At 40.9% G+C, this 21,482-nt stretch overlaps 1 protein-coding gene and 1 long non-coding RNA gene across 2 annotated transcripts in view; both read left to right on the top strand.

Annotated features, from left to right (window-relative positions):
• Positions 1 to 336: 336 nt before the first annotated feature.
• On the top strand, positions 337 to 7,794 carry LOC145342526 (uncharacterized). The gene is made up of 3 exons (XR_013886555.1): positions 337 to 506; positions 4,101 to 4,228; positions 7,692 to 7,794. It is a non-coding gene; the product is annotated as an uncharacterized LOC145342526 (long non-coding RNA).
• A 574-nt stretch (positions 7,795 to 8,368) lies between these two features.
• The window catches only part of LOC145341882 (polycystin-1-like protein 2), a 41,081-nt gene continuing 27,967 nt past the window's right edge, over positions 8,369 to 21,482 (top strand). Inside the window, exons 1-8 of the mRNA XM_080186899.1 lie at positions 8,369 to 8,485; positions 9,261 to 9,392; positions 10,537 to 10,765; positions 11,097 to 11,275; positions 13,959 to 14,189; positions 15,509 to 15,610; positions 18,731 to 18,909; positions 20,304 to 20,450. Of these exons, the coding sequence (XP_080043025.1) occupies positions 8,369 to 8,485; positions 9,261 to 9,392; positions 10,537 to 10,765; positions 11,097 to 11,275; positions 13,959 to 14,189; positions 15,509 to 15,610; positions 18,731 to 18,909; positions 20,304 to 20,450 (1,316 nt within the window). The remainder of the gene's footprint in view (positions 8,486 to 9,260; positions 9,393 to 10,536; positions 10,766 to 11,096; positions 11,276 to 13,958; positions 14,190 to 15,508; positions 15,611 to 18,730; positions 18,910 to 20,303; positions 20,451 to 21,482) is intronic.

Genomic DNA, 21,482 nt, shown 5'->3' with positions numbered 1-21,482 from the left:
TTACAGAATACTGATTAGAATGTGAGTCTTTACACCTAATCAAGTCTTAAAGGGCTGAAGGGCCTGTTTCCTGTGCTGTACTTTTCTTTGTCTTTATAAAAAGAAGAGCAACAAGACTAAGTTCACTCAAAATGTCAGCATAGCTCTTTTCCAGCAGATTCTGTGTCACTATTTGGGATGATCTTTACAGTTCTCTTAACAGCAAAACGTGAATGAAGTTCCAGTATCTCCACAGTTAATCTAGAGAATAAAAAGGAAAGGACAACAGGATCTAAATATTTGTTCAGCATGGTTTTTCTCATTTCTTTTTACTTATTTGGACTCTTCAACTTTCTGTGCAGGTCAAAGTCAGTGAAGTGCTTCTGACACTGTGTGCACAGTTGTTGTATCTCCAAAATAACGGCGATAACTCCACAGAAAAAGCTGCCACAACTGCTGAGTCTCTGTTTCATACAGCTGATCATTTGTTAGAAATGATGGAGTCAAAACCTGGAGCCGCTGAAATGGTAAAATATGTGCACGAGCTCTGTTCACACTGTGTGTAACAACGGACAGAGGTGGAAAATATACAGAGAAATACAAACCCATAAATGGAAATGAATTCATACGGTTGGTCCATCCACCATGCAGAAACGCCGCAAAATGCCTCTCACAATGATCTATTTTTGAAATGCATGGATTGATGTGCAATATACATTAATATGAATTTATCTTTCCTTCTGTTAGACAGTTTTAATTTAAACACCTCCAAGCATTCCAGTTTAAAGAGAGAAACAAGGATAGTAATTCAATTATTTCTTTATTTAACACTTCTTCTGTTAACTCAAACATAAACTGTTGCAACTCATTAACTCTTTACTGAACTTTAACTGTAACTGAACATCAACTTTCAACTGAACTTTAACTCTTAAACTGCACTTTAACTTTAACTGAACATCAACTTTAACAATTTAACTGAAGTAGATACTACCGAGTTTAGGAAAACCTTGGCCAAGAAATATCCTCGGTGTAGAATCTATCTTCTTCTTCTCTGAAACAGCTTTCAGGGAACAGGTCTTCTTGCGATGGTTGGTCTTTTTGAGTTATCGCTGCCAAACAAAGGATCACACGCCTCTTCATCCACAATTCTCCACTTATTTCTAGAAGTTTCTCTTTCATATAGCCAACTGTGTAACCAGAAACATGGTTTGAACATCCAATGAAATTACTTTTGAATGACGTCATTATGTTTTGTTCACTTTGTTCACATGTACCATACATAGCAGCCACATAGATCAGAGATGCACTGTCTGGGTTAATGTTCATAACTTCCCTTATCTGAGAAGCTTCAGGTCACAGCTCCCACACCAGGGCAACTTTGTGATTTGCATCTGGTTTTAATCTATAAACTGACCAAAAATCCAGCATGCTTAGCTGTCAGCCAGAATAGTCATTTTAAAGCCATTATTGCCATTATTGTTGTTAAATCATTGTTGTAGCTGTTCTTTCTCCATCCACACCTTCTCCTTTAGTATACCAACAAATACGAGATTCAAAGAGAACATTTTAAAATACTGCATTTTTGAGTATCTTAAGTAACAGCTAGAAGATAAAAGTGTGATTCACTCAATAGTCAAAGTTTAAATTTAACAATCTGATTTTGTTTTGTGCCATGCATCATGTCACTCAGCCAAAGACCCACCTAAGGGTTTCAATAAAACCATAATGTAACACCAATCCGTCACTCACTCAATCACCTTTCACCCAGCACCAACCCATCATTCACTCAGTCACCTTTGACCCAGTAGCAAATACAGATTGTGAATGCCAAATTCTAGCAATGATTCTGCCTGGCTGGCTTATTGATTGAACTGCTCAGCCTTTGTGACCATACAATTTGCAAGAACAAATTTCCAGCCTTTTTGATGATCTGAACTGCTCGGGAGGGACCCCCCAGTAAATAGGAAATTTTATAAACGCCATCACATTACAACAGATTAATTACATACTTCAATAAAATTATATTTTCAGATTATTTTACATGTATTGTTTTTCGACTCATTTCAAGACTTATAAAAGCAGAAAATAAATTCTTGAACCTTCCAAAATAATGCATCAACCAATCATGAATTCAGCATTCAGATCTATTAGAAATTTCCTGAATTCACTTCATTCAAGCCTATATGGTTTGAACAGCCAGGCTATCTGAGTTACTTCCCATAATTTCATCTATTTAACCTCTCCATTATTTTCTGTAGATAAAAGTCGATGAAGTGCTCTGTTTCTGAGTAGTTTGTTATTTTTATACGATTGAGGTGATAGCCTTGTTATCAAGAGCCTAAAATTTCCTCACAATGTACAACTGAAAGATTAGAAAGAATAATTCAAACTTAATTGGAAGTTAAAGTAAAAATATTATTTATTAGTCACAAGTCAGGCTTACATTATCACTGCTATGAAGTTACTGTGAAATTCCCCTAGTCGCCACACTCTGACGCTTGTTTGGGCTGATGCACCTAACTTGCACATCTTTCAGACCGTGGAGGAAACTGGAGCTTCCGGAGGAAATCCACACATTGTCATTGGATTAAGACAATGGGAAGAACTTGCAGACTCCACACAGACAGTTACCGAAGCCAGGATTCGGGTCCCTGACACTATGAGGCAGAGTTCATCTGCAGATCTGACAACTGTGCTGAAAGATTTTAAGGCATGGCTGATGGTAAATGCCGAGTGTCCCAAATCCCAAAGGGAAACTTGAACTAATTGCCAAAATGGTTTTTGCAATTTGTATGTTATGAGGAGGTTTTCTGAAATCAGGAAATTACTTCTGTCACCAATTGTGATTGTGATGATTTTATATTGAAGTAAACATTTATTTAAAAAAAACACAAACACAAAAATAGCTTCACGCAGTTAACACTACTTTAAAAGAGTTCCAAAATATCTTATTTATACTACACACAGAGCTAACCTTCCCTTTTGTGCTTGGCAGCAATCCTTGTAGATTTTAAAATCTTTGGAATTCTAGTAATTTTACCATGCAATGCACTTCTGCTTCTAAAGTGTCCTCTGAGGTTGCCAGCAACTGGTTCTCCAGGTAAGGCCTTGTTCACTTCTGCGAGATCTGACCAGTTACCACACTGTGTTCTGGGAGATTTAAACAGCTATCCCTCACACAGATTTTCTAAACATGTTCCTTCCCTTTGATATCTTTATCCTCTACTGTTTCATCCAGGCTCTGAGAAGAGCCCTCTTCTCAGAACTGATCAAATTCCTTGCTTTGCTTCAGCTTCTGTCTTTTGAGAAGTAAACTGACTCTATCTTTGCCTCATGTATTTACATTTTTTCTACAACTTCTGTATGTTCCCCTTTGAACTTCAAAACTACTTATTTTATTGCCGTGTGTAAATTCACATTGAAGTTCCTCTAGGTTCATTAATATATCAAACCCATTTCTTACTTTTTTTCAGACTCTTGCAGTTACTGTGGGTGGGATTTTCTGGCCTCACTCTCCCCAAGACTGGAAAATCCTAACCGAGGTCAACGGACTTTTGCATGGCCCTGTTCCACCTGCTATGATTCCCGTGATGGGCAGGATGGCAAAATTCCACCCTCTGTGTCTTAATCCAATGACAACAATCACACCCACATCAGCCTGTTTCCCAGTGCATGAGTAAAATGATAGCGATATCACTAAAAGAAACATATCATTCCTTGTTTTTCTGACAAAGTACACCGCAAATTTAGAAAGAAGAATCTTTCTCATTTCATTAAAAGGACAAGACTCCATTATCCTTGTCCATGAAAGAACAGGTGCTAAAGTTTGGATCTAAATTGTTTCCGAAATTTTCTAATGTACGTTATCACGATTAAAGAGTCATGGCACCTTTGCTAGAATTGCATTTAATTTAGCTGGTCAGCAGCAGATAGAGTAAAACAAAGTGGATTCCTGACAATTTTTAATGCCAACTAACATTATTTACATCAGGAACTATCTGTTAGAGAAGTGCACATTCCTCTCACCAGATCTTCTCGACTGTGTGATTGAGATAAGATGAGGAAAAAAGTCTTTGGAAATGCTCGAAGAAATAATAATTATTGTCAACATTTTTTATTAGATGATGAGAATAACGAACAGTTTGATACCATCTCTGGAGAAAATACAAACTGTGCTTTTGACCATGATAAAGGAAGGGGACAAACCAATCATTAAGCGAGGATTGAAAGTTAGCATGTACTTGAGCAGGTAATTTATTGCTACTGTGAGTGAAAATCTTAAACAAAATCTGAGTGCTTACCACAAACTGAAATTTTGGGGATAATTTGTGATGTTCCTTATTTGGAAGCTGTTGTTTGTTTTTTTATGGTTGGAATAGTGGACGGAGGTTTAGAAGATATGACATTCTTCTGCATGCCATGCTGGCAGGAGGAAAAACTGGTCTGTGCAACTGGAGAGTTACACACTGAACCTGACATTTTGCCAAGTTCTGGTAACATCACCCCACAATGCCCAGATCATGCATGGTTGATTAAAAACTACATATGACTTCTCCAACTTAGTCTCATTGGTTGCCTTTTAACAGGTTGTTACAGTTGTTGTTAACAGTTGTTGTCAACAATGTTACAACTGTACAAAACTCTGGTGCGGCCGCACTTGGAGTATTGTGTACAGTTCTGGTCACTGCATTATAAGAAAGATGTGGAAGCATTGGAAAGGGTGCAGAGGAGGTTTACCAGGATGTTGCCTGGTATGGTGGGAAGGTCTTATGAGGAAAGGCTGAGGGATTTGAGGTTATTTTCATTAGAGAGGAGAAGGTTACGAGGTGACCTAATTGAGGCATACAAGATAATCAAAGGATTGAATAGGGTGGACAGTGAGAGGCTTTTAACCTCGGATGGTGATGGCTAACACGAGGGGACATAGCTTTAAATTAAGGGGTGGTAATTATAGGACGATGTCAGAGGTAGGTCCTTTACTCAGAGGGTAGTAAGGTCGTGGAATGCCCTGCCTGCAGCAATTGTGGACTCGCCAACTTTAAGGGCATTCAAATAGTCAGTGGATAGGCATATGGATAACATTGGAATAGTTTAGGTTGGAGGGTCATTAGATTGGTTCCACTGGTCGGCGCAACATCGAGGGCCGAAGGGCCTGTACTACGCTGTAATGTTCTGTGTTCTATGTTCTAGGTGGCTGATGTTGGGATATGGTTCTATTGCTACAGGCAACTTACAGGCAGCTTATACAAATGATCATTCTGGATATCGTAAGAAGCCTCACAACACTAGGCACTAGGCAAAAAATGGTTCGACACAGACAAGAAGGGCCAAAAGGCCTGTTTCGGAGCTGTAATTTTCTATGGTTCTATGGTAACATCGGGTTAAAGTCCAACAGGTTTATTTGGATTCATGAGCTTTTGGAGCACTACTCCTTCCTCACCTTGAGGAAGGAGCAGCACTCCGAAAGCTCGTGATTCCAAATAAATCTGCTGGACTTTAACCTGATATTATGAAACTTCTTACTGTTGTGAAACTTCTTACTGTGCCCAGCCCAGTCCAACGCCGGCATCTCCACATAATTCTGAATATCCGTATTGCTGAGCAACTTGACTGGGAGAGATCTAATGGGCTATATTTTAGAAAGGATGGAAATATCTCCATGAAGAAAGCAAACTTCTATTAAAGTAATGCTTTTGATGACATTAGATTATTCCAAATCTCACAACTTATTCATTGCTTTTGAAGTCTCGTCAATGTTACTTTTGAAGAAAACCAGTTCACCAAATTACCCACAGCAAGGCCCAAAACCAACAATGTGAGAACTGACAAATTTATCTAATTTTGATGGTATTGGCTAGGACAGCAACAGAAGCTTGTTCAGGTGATCCTATGGGATCTTTTATATTCACCTGACCAGACAGAATGGGCCTTGCTTTGAACTCTCATTTAATGACTGCACTTGTGACACAGCAGCAACCCCTGCAACACTGCAATGCAGTTCTGGTCTAGATCATGTGCTGAAGTCCTGAAGTGGGGATTGAACTTGTAGAACATAGAACATTACAGCGCAGTACAGGCCCTTTGGCCCTCGATGTTGCGCCGACCAGTGGAACCAATCTAATGACCCTCTAACCTAAACTATTCTAATGTTATCCATATGCCTATCCACTGACCATTTGAACGCCCTTAAAGTTGGCGAGTCCACAACTGCTGCAGGCAGGGCATTGTGGAATGGAACTTTCAAGTATTACCTGAAGCAACTGCTAAATTGGTGGAACGACCACTTATTTGGTACCATTTGTGTAATTTGTGCCATATTGAGCCAGTGGCAAGTTGTTGTAACTGGTCAGTACTGAGAGGCTGCTCATACTCCTTGTGGACCCACCACAGAAAACATTCAACTTCCTTAAGCCATTTTGTGATCCTTTTCCAGTGGTCCCTGAAGAGCTTCTGATTAAACTGCCCAGCCGCTGGTTTAACTGTGCAGAACACACACTGATCCATTTTATGTGAAAATTGCAATAGGGGTCCTGTTGTGACGCCTCAACTTGCGTATTTAACAGGTCTCCCACCTATTTCAGGCAGCTGGGTTGCTGATTCCTTTAGAGGTGTATCTTAAAATTGAATTATATGATGTGGAGATGCCGGCGTTGGATTGGGATGGACACAGTAGGAAGTCTCACAACACCTGATTAAAGTTCAACAGGGTTATTTGGAAGTACGAGCTTTTAGGGTGCTGCCCCTTCATCAGGTACATCTTGAATTATATGGGCCTCAATAGGGTAGCCAAGGTACACATGCACTCCTTCCCCAACCACTTGCCCCTGATTTTCAATTTTTGACCTCCCACTTTTCAGACATTTTTGAAGTTCAGTGACATTACCTTCACTGAATATCCCATTATCAGTATTCTGGAGATAACCAGGTAAGCTCGATGGGCTGAATGGCCTCCTTCCACACTGCAGGGGTTCTATCATCGACTGGAAGCTGACCTGGACTAGCCTCTACTGTGGCTACAAGAGTGGGTCAGAGATTCAGAATCTTACAGAAAAAAACTTCCTGATTCCCCAAAACCTGTCCACCATTTAAAAGGCAAAAGTTAGAAGTGTGATGAAATACTGTCCTGGATAAGTGTAGCTGCAACAACATTCAAGAAGCTCAACATCAGCCAGGACAAGCAGCCTGCTTGATGGGCAGCTCTATCATCTACAAGATGCATTGTAAGAATTCATCAAAGATGCTTAGACAGTACCTTCCCAACTCATGACCATTATCATCTAGAAGGACAAGGGCAGCAGTTACATGGGAATACCACCTGGAAGTTGCCTTCCAAGTCACTCACCATCCTGATTTGGAAATATATTGCTATTACTTCACTATTGCTAGGTCAAAATTCTGGAACTCCCTGTGGGTGTACGTACACCACATGACTGCAATAGTTCATGAAGGCTACTCACCATCACCTTCTCAAGGGTGACTAAGGGTGGACATTGAATGCTGACCTGTCCAATGGCCTGTCTCTTAAATAAGTGAGAAGGAAACGGCCTAACAGCTGAAAATGACAGACCAAAAGGCAAGATGGCCAGAACTGAAGCAGACACAACTCATAAATTATTGAGCCATTTGTAGTTATGTAACCTACATGTTGTATGATGTGTAACTGATAGATTAGCACTGTATAATTTGCAAGATAACCTATGTTTTTATCACAGGATCAGATCAAGTGACTTACCAGAAGGCACAGTTTCCCCAGGACATGGCCATGCTGGTTTTACCTTCCCCTCTAACAATGCTTTAAAGCACATCACAGATCAGGACAAAGTGATTCAAATAAAAGTGAGTTCCAAAATACTCTTCCTAGCATGACACTGAATTAATTAATCCAGATAATTGTTAGCTGTATTGAGTTACAACACAGGTTGCAAACACATTGGTTGCTCTTTTGTAGTTTTTGGAAGTCATTTGAGGAGCGATTAGTCGAGGTGTTGCCAGAACCTGGATTCTGCTGACTTATTCTCAAAACTGTTTTTTTAAACCTTTCAAATTAAGATTGTATTGACAAAAACAATCCAATGATGCAATGGGAAAACAGAACAGTTGGAATTCTCTGGCCAATAATGCCGGCGGGATTCCCTGGCCCTGACGGCAGTGTAGCCCCACCTGTGGGTTTTCCGTCGGCGTGAAGTGATGTCAATGGGAATTCCCATCGATGGCAGTGGGCCCAGGGAATCCCACCACTAGCAAACGACACACCACCCCCACCCATCCTGGCAGGAAACACATGACTTAGAGGCTGGAGAATCCCAGCTCATATTTGGAACTATAATTAATGAAGTCACTGAGGTGAAGGTTTTTGTAGGATTTAAGGCTTCTAAGTGAAAGTGTAAACATGATAAGCAGCTTAACATGTGGCACAAAGGGTAAAGACTGTGTCCCTGAGCCAGAAGCTCCGAGTTTAAGTTTCACACCAGGACTTGACGACCATGGAAAGTGTGTTCTTAACGCAGTCAGTCTGATTTGAATATCGATCCTTCTAACATCCCAGTGGCAAACAGTAAGAGTGAGGGAGATTTCTGGTCAGCTTTGTGATGGAAAGGAATTGGAGCCTCTTCCATCACTATCCATAGCTCTAGGCTACAACATGTGTATGTTGCACAGCGACTAGGACTCCCTGGGTGTGCATGGGTGGCTGGACAGCCAGTGTAGAACAGATTGGTACCATCAGCTTGGGATTGAATCCCTGCCAAGTCTGGGGTGGGTGCGGGATCTTGCTGTACCTGTGGTGGAGATCGTGATGTTGTGGAGCGGGCCTGCCTTCAGGCAGAGAAATCTAGAAGAAGCTTAACATAAGTAAAAAGCACAAGAAAACTTGTGAATTCAAGCTTAGGAACCAGCAAATACATCCACTGAAAACATTTTCATTGGTGCCCTTTGTTAAAGATTTGTACCTTACATATCATCCCAAAGCATGTGGATCACTTTCACTGTCTCAGTGCTTGCCTTCTATATTGCAGCACAGCCCAACATTGCACTGAGAGCTTTGGCTGCATCAGCCTGGCGTAACACAAAAACAAAAATAAATGGTCAATTTAAACAGATTTGTCCCTTTTCCAAGGAGATTCAGACAGATTCACAGTTCACTCCTTCAAACCCCAAGGAAATTGACCGCAAGTTGCTGACACACAGGCAATCCACATTCTTCATAAATCCCATGGCAGCTGTGAAAAATGGAACTGTTACTGTGTTCCTTGATTGTGTGATTGCTCCTGTCTGTGTTTCAGATGCTGAGTTTTGAATTCAATCCATTTGCATCACCTGAAGGAAGAGCTATCCAGGGGAATGTAGGTGGTTTGTCTTTGCAGTTCTCCAACAACACTGAAGTGGCAGTCCACAATTTATCAGAGAATATAGAGGTAATCCTCGTTATTGTTTGGGCTGTTTTCCAACATTGTTATCTTGTGTTCACAACAAAACATACGATTTTCAAAGACACGTTGAAGTTCCCACGAAGTAGATCTGCAACTGCACATTTTGGGAGTGACATCTGATTTGATTTGATTTATTATTATCACATGTAGTATTATACAGTCTGACATTTATGCTTTACAATGCACAAGAAACCATGTGGGACCCTCACTCTGTTAGGCCAAAGGGTAGTGAATAGCATTCCATCATCTTGTCATTCTGGCTAAAACTGATAATAGGATTTATCTGAAAGATAATTATGTAGAAGTTGAAGAAAATATACTAAGCTGAAGCCCATTAATTCTCTGTCCTTCTGGAACACTCCTACCATAAGTTGAACAGGAGGGCAGTTAGACTTGAGAATTAGGACAGGACCCTATACTCTAGAAAAATACCCAAAATATTGCAAATACTGGAAATCTGAAATAAAAACAGAAAATGCTGGAAAATACTCAGCAGGCCTGGCAGCATCTGTGGAGAGAGAAACAAGAGTTAATGTTTCATAGAATGGAACAGAACACATACAGTGCAGAAGGAGACCATTCAGCCCATTGAGCCTACACTGTCAACAATCCCACCCAGCTCTATTCCCGTGACCTCACGTTTTTACCCTGCTAGTCCCTTGATGCTAAGGGGCAATTTAGCATTTGGCAATCAACCTAACCTGTACATCCTGGGACTGTGAGAGGAAACCAGAGCATCTGGAGGAAACCCACACAGACACGGGGAGAATGTGCAGACTTCACACAGGCAGTGACCCAAGCTGGGAATCGAACTCAGGTCCCTGACGCTGTGAATCAGCCGTGCTAACCACCATGCTACCATGCCACCCAAATACAGTGAAAAGTATTGTTTCTTGCAAGTTGTTACAACAAAAATATACTGTTCATAGAGTACATATAGGAGAAGGAAAGGATAGGGTGCAGAGTAATAGACATTTGCAAAATTATGAGAGGTTTTGATAGAATTTGGGTTCGATTTAATAGAACTAAAGTGGGGATAATATTTCAAACCCCAAACTTTAGAAGCAGTCGGTCCTTAAAACCTCATAAATTATGACAAATCATTCTAATTCTCATTTTTCTTTTTTAGATTAAGCTTTTCAGGGGTAATAGAAGCAAGGTGCTCATGAAAGAATACAAGACACCTGGAAATCGCTTGAACGTGGATCTCAATGTTACTTCAGATGAGGATACTGTGGTAATTCATATAAATCCACAAGAGAACTGCTCACTAGAGCTGTTCCTTGGCTTCCAATACGTACCCAGTGAGGCAATGTTTCAGCTTCACACAGTGCTTCCCATTCGGAATACCAATGGAGGTAAACTAATTTGCTGCTATCCTGTTTATTGCTGCTCTTATAAAACCTGACATTCTTTACTCTTGGGAATTTTGTCTTCCAGCAAACAGCAGCTACAGGTTCTTATGACACCTCATTATTTGTTAAATGATAATTTATCACAGAATCAGAGAATTATTTACCGCACAGCAAGAGGACACAACTGTTTTTATGTACAAAGTCCTGCACAGATTTCAATTTGCAAACAACTTTGAATTTCAGAATGATTAAACGTAGAACACAGAAACAATGCTTATTACCCAGGCCTCCTTTCACAATGGTGTATGTAACAAATGTCTTCTTATTTCATTAGATCGCATATATACCTGGGTTCTGACTCCCAGCATGCTAAAACATGGAGAGGGAGTTTACTACCTGATGGTCACACCATCAGAATCATCAAGGGCAGAGATTATAAGTTACAATGTCAGTGCCTTTACAACACAATGTTTGTTCTGGACAGGATATAAATGGTCTCCCGATCAATGTCATGTAAGTGTTTTGTTTCATGGTGTATCTAATATTAAGAGCCTCTCCATGAAGTGTGCAAAGGGTGATAGTGTAACTGTAGCAGATTGAAGGAAAGCAGATAGGAATTTTGCAGCAAGGCTTTAACAAAGTGTCATATTTCACGTTCAATCCTCCATCACTGAGTTGATTTCATACTGAGTGGTCATAGGAGACATTCTGGTGAATTGAAACCATTAATGCCTTCACATAGAACCCCTACAGTACAGAAGGGGACCATTTGGCCCATTGAGTCTATACCAACCACAATCCCACCCAGGCCCTATTCCCGCAACACCATGCATTTAACCCTAGCTAGTTCCCCTGACATTAAGCTCAATTTAACATGGTCAATCCACCTAACCTGCACAGTGCTAACCACTGTGCCACCATTCGCTGTTCTGCAAATAAACATGCACACTTGTGCTTGACACCAATCCAAAGACAGGGTTTGACAAAATTCAATACCAGCCAAATACATCAGTCATCAGACCCATCCCAGTAAAGGAATAACATATCCAACATTGGAAGGGAGTTGTAAATTCCAAATATTTTCCCACTTACTCTGTTCTAATCCCTATCCCGATCAAAATACTTTTATACTCAAAAAAAAATCAATTCAGGCCAGAGAAACAATTACCACCTAAAAGCTGGCACAGTGTATCACTACTACCTCACAGCACCAGAATCCCAGGTTTAATTCCAGCCACAGGTCATTGACTGTGTGGAGTTTGCATATTCTCCCCGTGTCTGCATGGGTTTCCTCCGGGTGCTCCGGTTTCTTCCCACAGTACGAAAGACGTGCTGGATAGGTGGATTTGTTGTGCCAAATTCTCCCTCAGTATATCTGAACAGGCAATAGAGTGTGGCAACTAGGGGTTTTCACAGTAATTTTACTGCAGTGTTAATGTACGTCTACTTGTGTCATTAATAAATAAACTTAAAACTTAATTTTTGTTGGAACTACTTGTTGTGTGTTGCCAAAGATATCAGTGTTTAACTTCCTAGTGGGTGCATGGAGATGCAGGAAGTTTTTTTTTAGTTACTTTTAAATGTACCTTCACACATTTTCTTTTTTCCTGTGGGGAGCATAGGGGAAGTGCTGGGAGGATTTGCAGGCTAATTGTCAGCCCAAGTATTGATTCTTGTGATATACCACTAGTTTCAGCCTGCCAATCTTAAATAACCCCTTCATTCTTACTCTCTAGTTCTCTGTCTATTAACCAAGCCACAATCCATGCTAACCCCAAGCCCACGAGTCCCTATTTTATGTCATGACTTCATATGGAATACTTTATCGAATGCTTTTTAAAAATCCGCATACACTCTGGCACAGATGAGGACGTGGCGACAAATTCCTGCCAGAAGCCAAAAGCAAAGTTCTCGCTGGCAAGATTGCCCCCAGCTCCTGTCATTGATGTAATATGATTCCTGCCCAGGAAGGTTGGGAACCTCATTAAAATACAAATAAATGTTATTAGTGTGCCTTCCTGCTGTATCATTCCCCACCCCCACTCCCCATGTTAGGATGTCCCTCCTTGCCGACATGTTGTGACATTGGCAAGGTTTGTCACAGGTTTTTGAAAATGTGAACTAGGCTAAGGGATGCCAGGGAGAGGTGCCAATGGGCAGTGCCGGGGTAAGTGCCAATGGGCAGTGCTGGGGGTCCGCAATGGGGCGGGGGAGGGCTACATGGGGGGGCGGGGGCGGTGGCCTGCCTGTTTGGGGAGGGTCGTTGGAGGGCAGCTTTCCTTATGCATGGGCTGGTTCCCATGGCGTGCTTTGCCCTTGTGGGTGTGGCGAGCTCTCTGTCTGTGTGTGTTGGGGAGGGGGGATTGCTTGTTTGAATGTGGTGGGGGGGGGTCTCCACGTGTGTGGGGGAGTTTCCTCTTTTTTTAACCCTGAGTTACTCATTTATTAAAATAAACATATTGCAATTTACAGATTCCAAAATAAGAGACAAAAGGAAAAGGCTCAGCAAGCTACCAGAATTATATAAAAAAATCAGAATCTCCTTAACCCCCGAATCAAATTCCCTCTTGCAGCAAGTCCTTGACTTTAGTTCTCTGTTAATGAAACACATTGTCCTGTGATCACTCTGTGTTCTGTCCTAGAACATCTAGTTACGTTTTTGTTCATTGTCTAACCAGAGGGAACATTTTTATACAGAACCTATTGAGTCCTTCCATCTATCTTCTTCAATTCTTTCCCTGCTGAAATAATGGAGCATTTATCTGCTTTGCATCATAAACCTTATATTAGATGCTGAATTGCTGGCTGATCAGTTATAAAATGTATTTCAATATTTTCTTTACTTTTACATAAAGTAACATTTAACCAATGAGAACTTAGACAAAGTGTTGTACTCACAATATGTCACAACTTGTACAAATACTTTTAAGAGGCGTCTGGACAAATACATGAAAAGGATGGCAATAGAGAGGATATGGTCCCCAGAAGCGTAGGAGGTTTTAGTTCAGCCGGGCAGCATGGTCGGTGCAGGCTTGGAGGACCGAAGGGCCTGTTCCTATGCTATAATTTTCTTTGTTCTTTATTTATACATAAGGTGACAGAAACTAGTTATCTGCAGCATTGACTGTTTGAAGTCTGAAGTTTCTATGACTTCCCCTCCTGAGTGTGACCCACTGTACCTTTATTTTGTTGGTAGGTTGGATTGCAATCGACTTCTGACCAAAGCCATTGTCTTTGTAACCACCTGACCTATTTTGGCAGCACCTTTGTAGTCATGCCCAATAAATTGGATTTGACACAGATACCGGAACTGTTTGCTCAAACCAGTCAAAACCCTGTGGTAGTCTCATTAGTGGCTGCTATCTTCGGTGTTTACATTATTGTTCTAGTTTGGGCTCGAATGAAAGATAGAAGTGACTTAATCAAGGTGAGGATGTGGTTTACTGATTGCTTTTTTTACTGTCTGAGCAAATTTCTGTTATTTCAGTTTATGTTTTTCCAAAGAATTAACCAACAAGGATAACATCACTTTTAAAACCACATGACCCATTGTATGAGCCTGTTGAAGTATTGTTAAAACAGAGCTATTCAATATCTTTACGAATGGAAATTGCAGGAAGAGACAAGCAAAGGACTTGTCGCAGGAAACAGCTAGCTGAATTTACATTTGTAGCAGAGATATGAACGCTGATTTTAGGAGGTCATGTTTGTCTTCACAAACTGGGAGTAAAATCTGCAAAATCAAATGCCTGAAGTGTCATTTTTCTCAATGGGTTGGATTTTGCAGTGAAGAAGAAAGAGCAATATTGGGCATTGTCAACCTCATCACATGTTTATGGATAGGAATCCCATCTGGGATGTTGCAGCTTTCTGACTTGCAGTCCTGCATGACAATTTGTACCAGTGTGTGACTGGTCTTAACTTAAGATCATTTTATTTGATGTAAATTTATTTTTTCTTTTACTCCCCCTGCATGTTTATTGTTACGGTCAGTTCTTTTGCTGTTGTATTGATTGTTTGAATTTTATCTAATTCTTTCATCCACCTTTCTTTCCAGCTGCTGTTTCATTTGCAACAGGCAAAATGACCCGGACTTATTTTTTAGCATTATCACGGGGAAGGAGTCAGAACAGCTATTGAGGGGGCAGAAAGTACAAACTAAACCTCACATTCGAACATACCTTTGATAATCTGTATATCTGAGGCATGTCTTTAGTAACCCTGCTTCACTAAAGGGATGTTGCAGTGATTTGCCATCTCCTGGAGGTCAATCTGTAGACAACCTAAATGACAATAATAGCTTTTCACTCCCCACCTTTGCAACCTGACTACCAAAGTCTTCCCTGAGACCTAGCAGGTGAACCCTTGTGCGTTCTCACCTTCTGGTCCCCTGCCCTGACTAAAGGCCACCAATGCCCAGTATCTCACCATGTGTAGATCCAGTACCTAAGAGTTACATTACACACAATGCCAGTATCTGAGCTTATGGCTTAGTGTGACAGTGAGTGACGGGGTTTCGTCCTCATCTTTCTGGCTTCCTCACTTGCTTTTCTACCTGACCAGAGTATTTTAAAGGAGAAAGGTACTAGGGTAAAATTATGGTGATGGCAAGTGATAATTGTCAAACTGTCAAACTTTGCAGAAAATTGGTCACCACTGAGTCTCCATAAAGTGGAATCTGTAAATTCCTTTTCTTATTTATTTGCTTCACATTCCCTAACGCTGTTTTCATTTATTTTTCTCAAGGTGAAGTTGACAATTTTACCTGATAATGACCCTTTTGCACAATATCGTTACCTGATAACAATTCAGACGGGCCACCGCAAAGGGGCAGCTACCACAGCTAAGGTTTGATGATATGTTTGAAATTGCCTTGTAGAATGAGAAAGTGTGGGCTGGATTCTCCAACCCTCCCCTGGGCTGGGATTCTCCAGTCCCGCTGCAGTGAATGGAGATTTGGCTGAGTGCGGGCAGCAGTGAGCGGGCATGAACGGCTGGAGAATTCTGGAAATTGTTTCTATTTTCCTTCCTTCTGTTTAGTTAATCGGAATTTAAGCCATCAATGAAATGATAAAGGAAGAAAACCAAAGTCCTTTTTTTGCTCATGTGAGGAACCTTAGGATGTTTTATTACATCAGAGGTTTTGCAAGATGTTCAAATTATAACATTCCTTTGACCAATCATTAAATCTAAAGGTTCTGGCCAAACCAGCCTTTCCTGATCTCTCCTTAGCTTTTATCATTTCTCCTTACCTCGAGCAGCCTTATAGCTTTATGAATGAAAATGGCGTAACATCTACTCCATTTGAATTCTGTTTTGATCATGGTGGCACAATGGTTAGCACTGCTGCCAGACAGCACCAGGGACCTGGGACCGATTCCCGGCCTTGGGTCACTGCCTGTGTGGATTTTGCATATTCTCCCTGCGTCTGCGTAGGTTTCCTCTGGGTGCTCTGGTTTCCACCCACTGTGCAAAAGACATGCTGGTTAGGTACATTGGCCGTGTTAAATTCTCCCTCAGTGTACCCAAACAGGCGCCAGAGTGGCGACTAGGGGATTTTCACAGTAACTTCATTGCAGTCTTAATGTAAACCTACTTGTGACATTAATAAATAAACACTTTAGTTAGACTCTCACTGCTCGCACTGCCATCATTAGCGTCATTATTTCATTTGTAATCTTCAGTTTTCTTTGTTAGTAGTTTTAACTTTGTGATTATCAATGTGAAAACAGAATTTTTAGGTTGCTTTGGTGCTTAAAGGGACTTGCTAAGTAACAGATTTGCTGAAAGCTTTCTAAACGGTACCCTGCAAATTGACAGTTTTAATTTTCCAGCTGCACTGATATCCTAGAAAATAACAAACTGGGTATAGAATGTATTTTCAGTTTATGACTGAGGTTCATTTGTAGAGGCTAAGGATTGGCCAAATGCTGTTGTAGCCTCTCGGAACCTTTCTTGTTAATCTACTGTTCAATTAAGATTCACAATTCTTGTTGGTTCAAATTGTGCACAGTCACGTACATTAATCCAGTAACAATTTTGTGAAATATTGAATGAATTTTATGGTTTGTCGAGGAAGGCTGGGGCTGGAAAACGCAGCGAGCCATTCACTGGGCGGTACGGTAGCACAGTGGTTAGCACTGCTGCTTCACAGCTCCCAGGACCTAGGTTCAATTCCCGGCTCGGGTCACTGTCTATGTGGAGTTCGCACATTCTCTTCGTGTCTGTGTGGATTTCCTTCAGGTGCTCCGGTTTCCTCCCACAGTCCAAAGATGTGCAGGGGTCAGGTTGATTGGCCCTTAGTGTCCTAAGATATGTAGGTTAGAGGGATTAGCAGGTAAAATATGGGGTAGGACCTGGGTGGGATTGTAGTTGGTGCAGACTCAGTGGGCCAAAATGGCCTCTTCCTGCACTGTAGGGTTCTATGATTCTATGATTCTACATTCAAAAGTCCATTGACTTCAGCCGGAACAGGAAATCCCACTGGCGGAAAATTCTACCCATTTCATAAAACATATATAAATAGGCTGGCACTAAAGTGAGAGAGTCTGCAGTGTTGAAGGTGCCATCTGTCAGTAAACCAAACCCATGGTGCCCTCACATGGGCATCAAAAAGTCCTTGGCACTAGTTAGCGCTGATTCTCTGGGTGTCCCGATCATCATTTATTCCTTACGTCTTCTTGTTATCAATGGGAGCTTGCTGTGCACAAATTGGCCGCTGGGGGGGGCAACCTTACCAGAATTTGGCAGACTGTCGGTTCTGCTGAGAAAACTGGAGTGAATCCTGCCGATGGCTCCGGTGTAATTTCTAATCGGATCTTGAGCATCAGGAAGCACTGTCAGCATCACTCTATGGGTTGCAAGGCCGACTGGAAGGGTCTTGTCACCTGTCTGAGGAGATAATGCCATCACTTCAGCGCTCTGGGGCAATACCGCGAAGGTTGACATCTGCAGTGGAGACCTTGATGCAGGGTGTGCACTCCATGGCTGGGGATGTCCACACCATGGTTCACCTCCATGTCTGAGGGCATAAACTCCATGGTGTAGAACTTGGACTGCATGGGAATCCATGAGTGTCTGTGCTCAAAGACAGTGGGTCCTGGACCTCACTCCAACTTCCCCTCCATCCCATGGAGGACCACCAGATTCATCCAGAGGGATGAGGATCATCTGGTTCACAGCACGGGGTCTTCCACCCAGGAGACGCTGGGGGTGTCACGCCTATCTAAGTCCCCCCTTACTGTGGTTGACATTCCACCAGCCCCATAATGCCATAAGACATCAGAGCAGAATTAGGCCACTTGGCCCATTGAATCTGCTCCTCCATTCAATATTTTTCTCATCCCCATTCTCCTGCTTCTTCCCCATAACCCCGATCCCCTTATTAATCAAGAACCTATCTATTTCTGTCTTAAAGACGTTCAATGACCTGGCCTCTTCAGCCTTCTGCAGCAAAGATTTCCACACATTCACCACTCTCTGGCTGAAGAAATTCCTCCTCATCTCTATTCTAAAGGATCGTCCTTTTAGCCTGAGGTTGTGCCCTCTGGTTCTAGTTTTTCCTACTTGAGGAAACATCCTCTTTGCACCCACTCTATCCAGGCATTGCAGTATCCTGTAAGTTTCAATAAAATCCTTCTAAACTCCAACGAGTACAGACCCAGAGTCCTGAAACATTCCTCACATGACAAGGTAACATTCCAGGAGTCATTCTTGTGAACCTCCTCTGGACCCTTTCCTAGGCCAGTACTTCCTTCCTTAGATAGAGGCCCCAAAACTGCTCACAATACTCCAGATGGGATCTGACCAGAGCCTTACACAGCCTCAGAAGTACATCCCTGCTCTTATATTCTAGCCCTCTCGACATGAATGCTAAATGCTAAAGGCGCGATATAATGCAACAACTTGCTGTACAAGTTGTTAATATTTAGTATTGTGTTAACTTCTGATTTCTCTTTGGTGAACCAGGTTGTAATTATGCTCAATGGCTCTGAGGGAAATAGTGACCCTCATTTCCTGACTGACTTGGAAAAACCTGTCTTGGAGAGAGGAGCAGTTGATGATTTCCTCCTTACGACATTCTTCTCACTGGGGGATCTGCAATCCATAAGGTTATGGCATGACAATTCAGGATGCAGCCCCTCTTGGTGAGCGCTCATTGTCATAATTACTTATTCCTAACTGGAGTAATTTAAACTTCACAAGATATTTTGCAGGCTGCGTTTAGCAAATCTACATGTCAGCGGTTGGAAAAGGGGAAGTGCTGGCCATTGTGAAAAGAAAACATGAACTGAAGAGTGTTAAAAAAGACGGAATTGAACAATTGACATACAGGTCACCAAAAGGAATTAGCACAGAACAATTAAAACTGAGACAAGGCGATAAGCTCCTTATTATTTGAGATCAAACACTATTGAAGTGCTGTGAATTGGAGAGGTGTAGCATAAAGTGTCAATATTGGATCACAAATTGGACTAAATGATTTGTAAAGATACACAGCATATAAATTTGTTTTATGACACAGATCAGTTGACAGGTAACATTTCTCTTACTGTTGATTAAGGTTCTGTTGAGCCTGTGTATGGTTTGCTTCATTTATGCAAAGACTTCATTTTAAGACATTTCTGTCAATGTAATTACATTTAAATGCTAAGTTTAAAAAATCAACTAACTCTGCTTGACTACATTTTAAAACTCAGAAGGCATGCTGGGTTAACTAGAAAATTGACTGCATTTTTGAAAACCAATGCCAGCAAAAACTGCTTTTTATAAGCCAAACAAAGCTGTTCATAAACAATATCTGTGAGGCAAGTTTCTCCAAGTTAGAGACAGCATGTGCCAAACAATTTCCATAACACGATAACGGATCACATATATTGTAGTTTTAGCTCTATGTTTTGAGTTCAATGTGTGATTGAACTGGCAGGGCTGGCAGGAAAAGCCAGTCTCTCTCTTTCTTTTTTCTCCTTCTGTTCACTTTTGTAATGATTTAATTTTAAGTTTTGTTCAATAAAAGAAATTCATCATATCAATGCCGTCCTCGTCTATTCAAAGGAATGAATGAACCTTACAGTTTCTATGACTGTTTTCCATTTTGTTCAATGTGCTGAGAATCAGGATTCTGGAGACCAGATTTAAAGTTTAAAAAAAATCACCATCCATATCAATGCTGTAGATAGTGTCCTCTCTATATCAATAGAAATAATTTTGATATTTCCTTAAAACGGGTAAAGTTACATTCTTTAACCCAGAAATGATGCAGTAGTTATTGTGGTACAAATGTTCTATGTGTTTGTATCAAATTCCTCTAATGTTCTATGTGTTTGTATCAAATATTCTATGTATTTATATCAAATTCCTCTGGTTTTAAGTGTTTTTATAGGATTGCCTATTTCAGTAGGTTATGCATTTCTCTGGGTTCCATTGCATTGATAAAAACATCCAATTGAAATGTACAACATGCAGTCTTCAGTTTTTATAACTGTTTTCTTCTCTTCTCCATCTTTCAGTTCGTGATTCTCACCTCTATTTTAATCTGCAGGTTTGTCAATCGCGTGACTGTTCTGGACGTTGAAACAAGCCAGCGTTGGCACTTCATCTGCAATTCATGGTTGGCAATCGACTTGGATGAAAACATAGCAGACAAAACCTTCTTTGCAGCCTGTGATGAGGAGCTGAAGAGTTTCAAGTAATAAACAAAAGTTATGAGATTAGATTTTCCCTTGCTCCTCATTATCTGTGATTTATTGGTCTCTCATCTTTCATTGCATTGACAAAGTGGTTGGGCAGGTAAAAGCCATTAACAAGACAGGTTAAATTTTGGAGTCTGTTGCAAGAAACATAAAGGTTTGAATAAAATGATAGATCACATCTGGAGTGTAGACAACTTAGCTCAAACCTATCTGTGAATCCACAACAGAATTAAACTTTTATGCAAATACTCCCTCTTAGCGACAAGTGGGGATATGGACCAGACCAACTGGTTTGTTGTTTGTAACTTTATCCATAAGATATAGAAGAATTATTCAGCCCATTGAGTCTGCTCTGCCATTCAATCATGGCTGATAAGTTTCTCAACCTCATTCTCCCACCTTTTCCCCATAACCTTCTATACTTTTACCAATCAAGAACCTACCTATCTCTATCTTAAAAACACTCAGTGGCCTGGACTCCACAGTCCTCTGTGGCAATGAATTCCACAGCTTCATCACCTTCTGGTTGGAGAAATTCCTCCTCATCTTTGTCCTAATGATTACCAAGTAAATGACAGATGCCATCTTTGCAAACAGCAGAACCTTTATTACTTTCCTTGTCAAAAAGAGGCAACAATTTGATTAAACACAGATACTTTACCAGATGGTATAGTTCTTGGGATTACAGGTATTTGTAGATGGCACCAAGTGACCTCCCTCTTTGGGTGACCCCATTATAATATGACATGTATGGTGTGCCGATGTGTATTTGTATGTTTATGTGTGTGCTTGCTTGCGTGTGTGTGTGTGTAGTTAGTTGCTAGTTTTGGATGCACCAATTGTCGTTAAGTATATCAATTAAAATTTTTATTTTGCAATGCACAAACACTATAATTCCGACTCTCATTCTCTTAACACAAAAATTTAAATCCGAAAACATTCATTAAACAACAGTGCTAAATAATGTTACGTTGTCCTCGAGGAGCAATAAATAATTAAGTTGATATCAACTCATCGCTGTTCATATA

Source organism: Carcharhinus amblyrhynchos, chromosome 4 (genome assembly GCF_965287045.1).
Source record: "Carcharhinus amblyrhynchos chromosome 4, sCarAmb.v2.hapA, whole genome shotgun sequence".
Lineage (NCBI taxonomy): Eukaryota > Metazoa > Chordata > Chondrichthyes > Carcharhiniformes > Carcharhinidae > Carcharhinus > Carcharhinus amblyrhynchos.
Note: the sequence above shows the minus strand (reverse complement) of the source record. Positions and strands in the feature narration are given on the sequence as shown.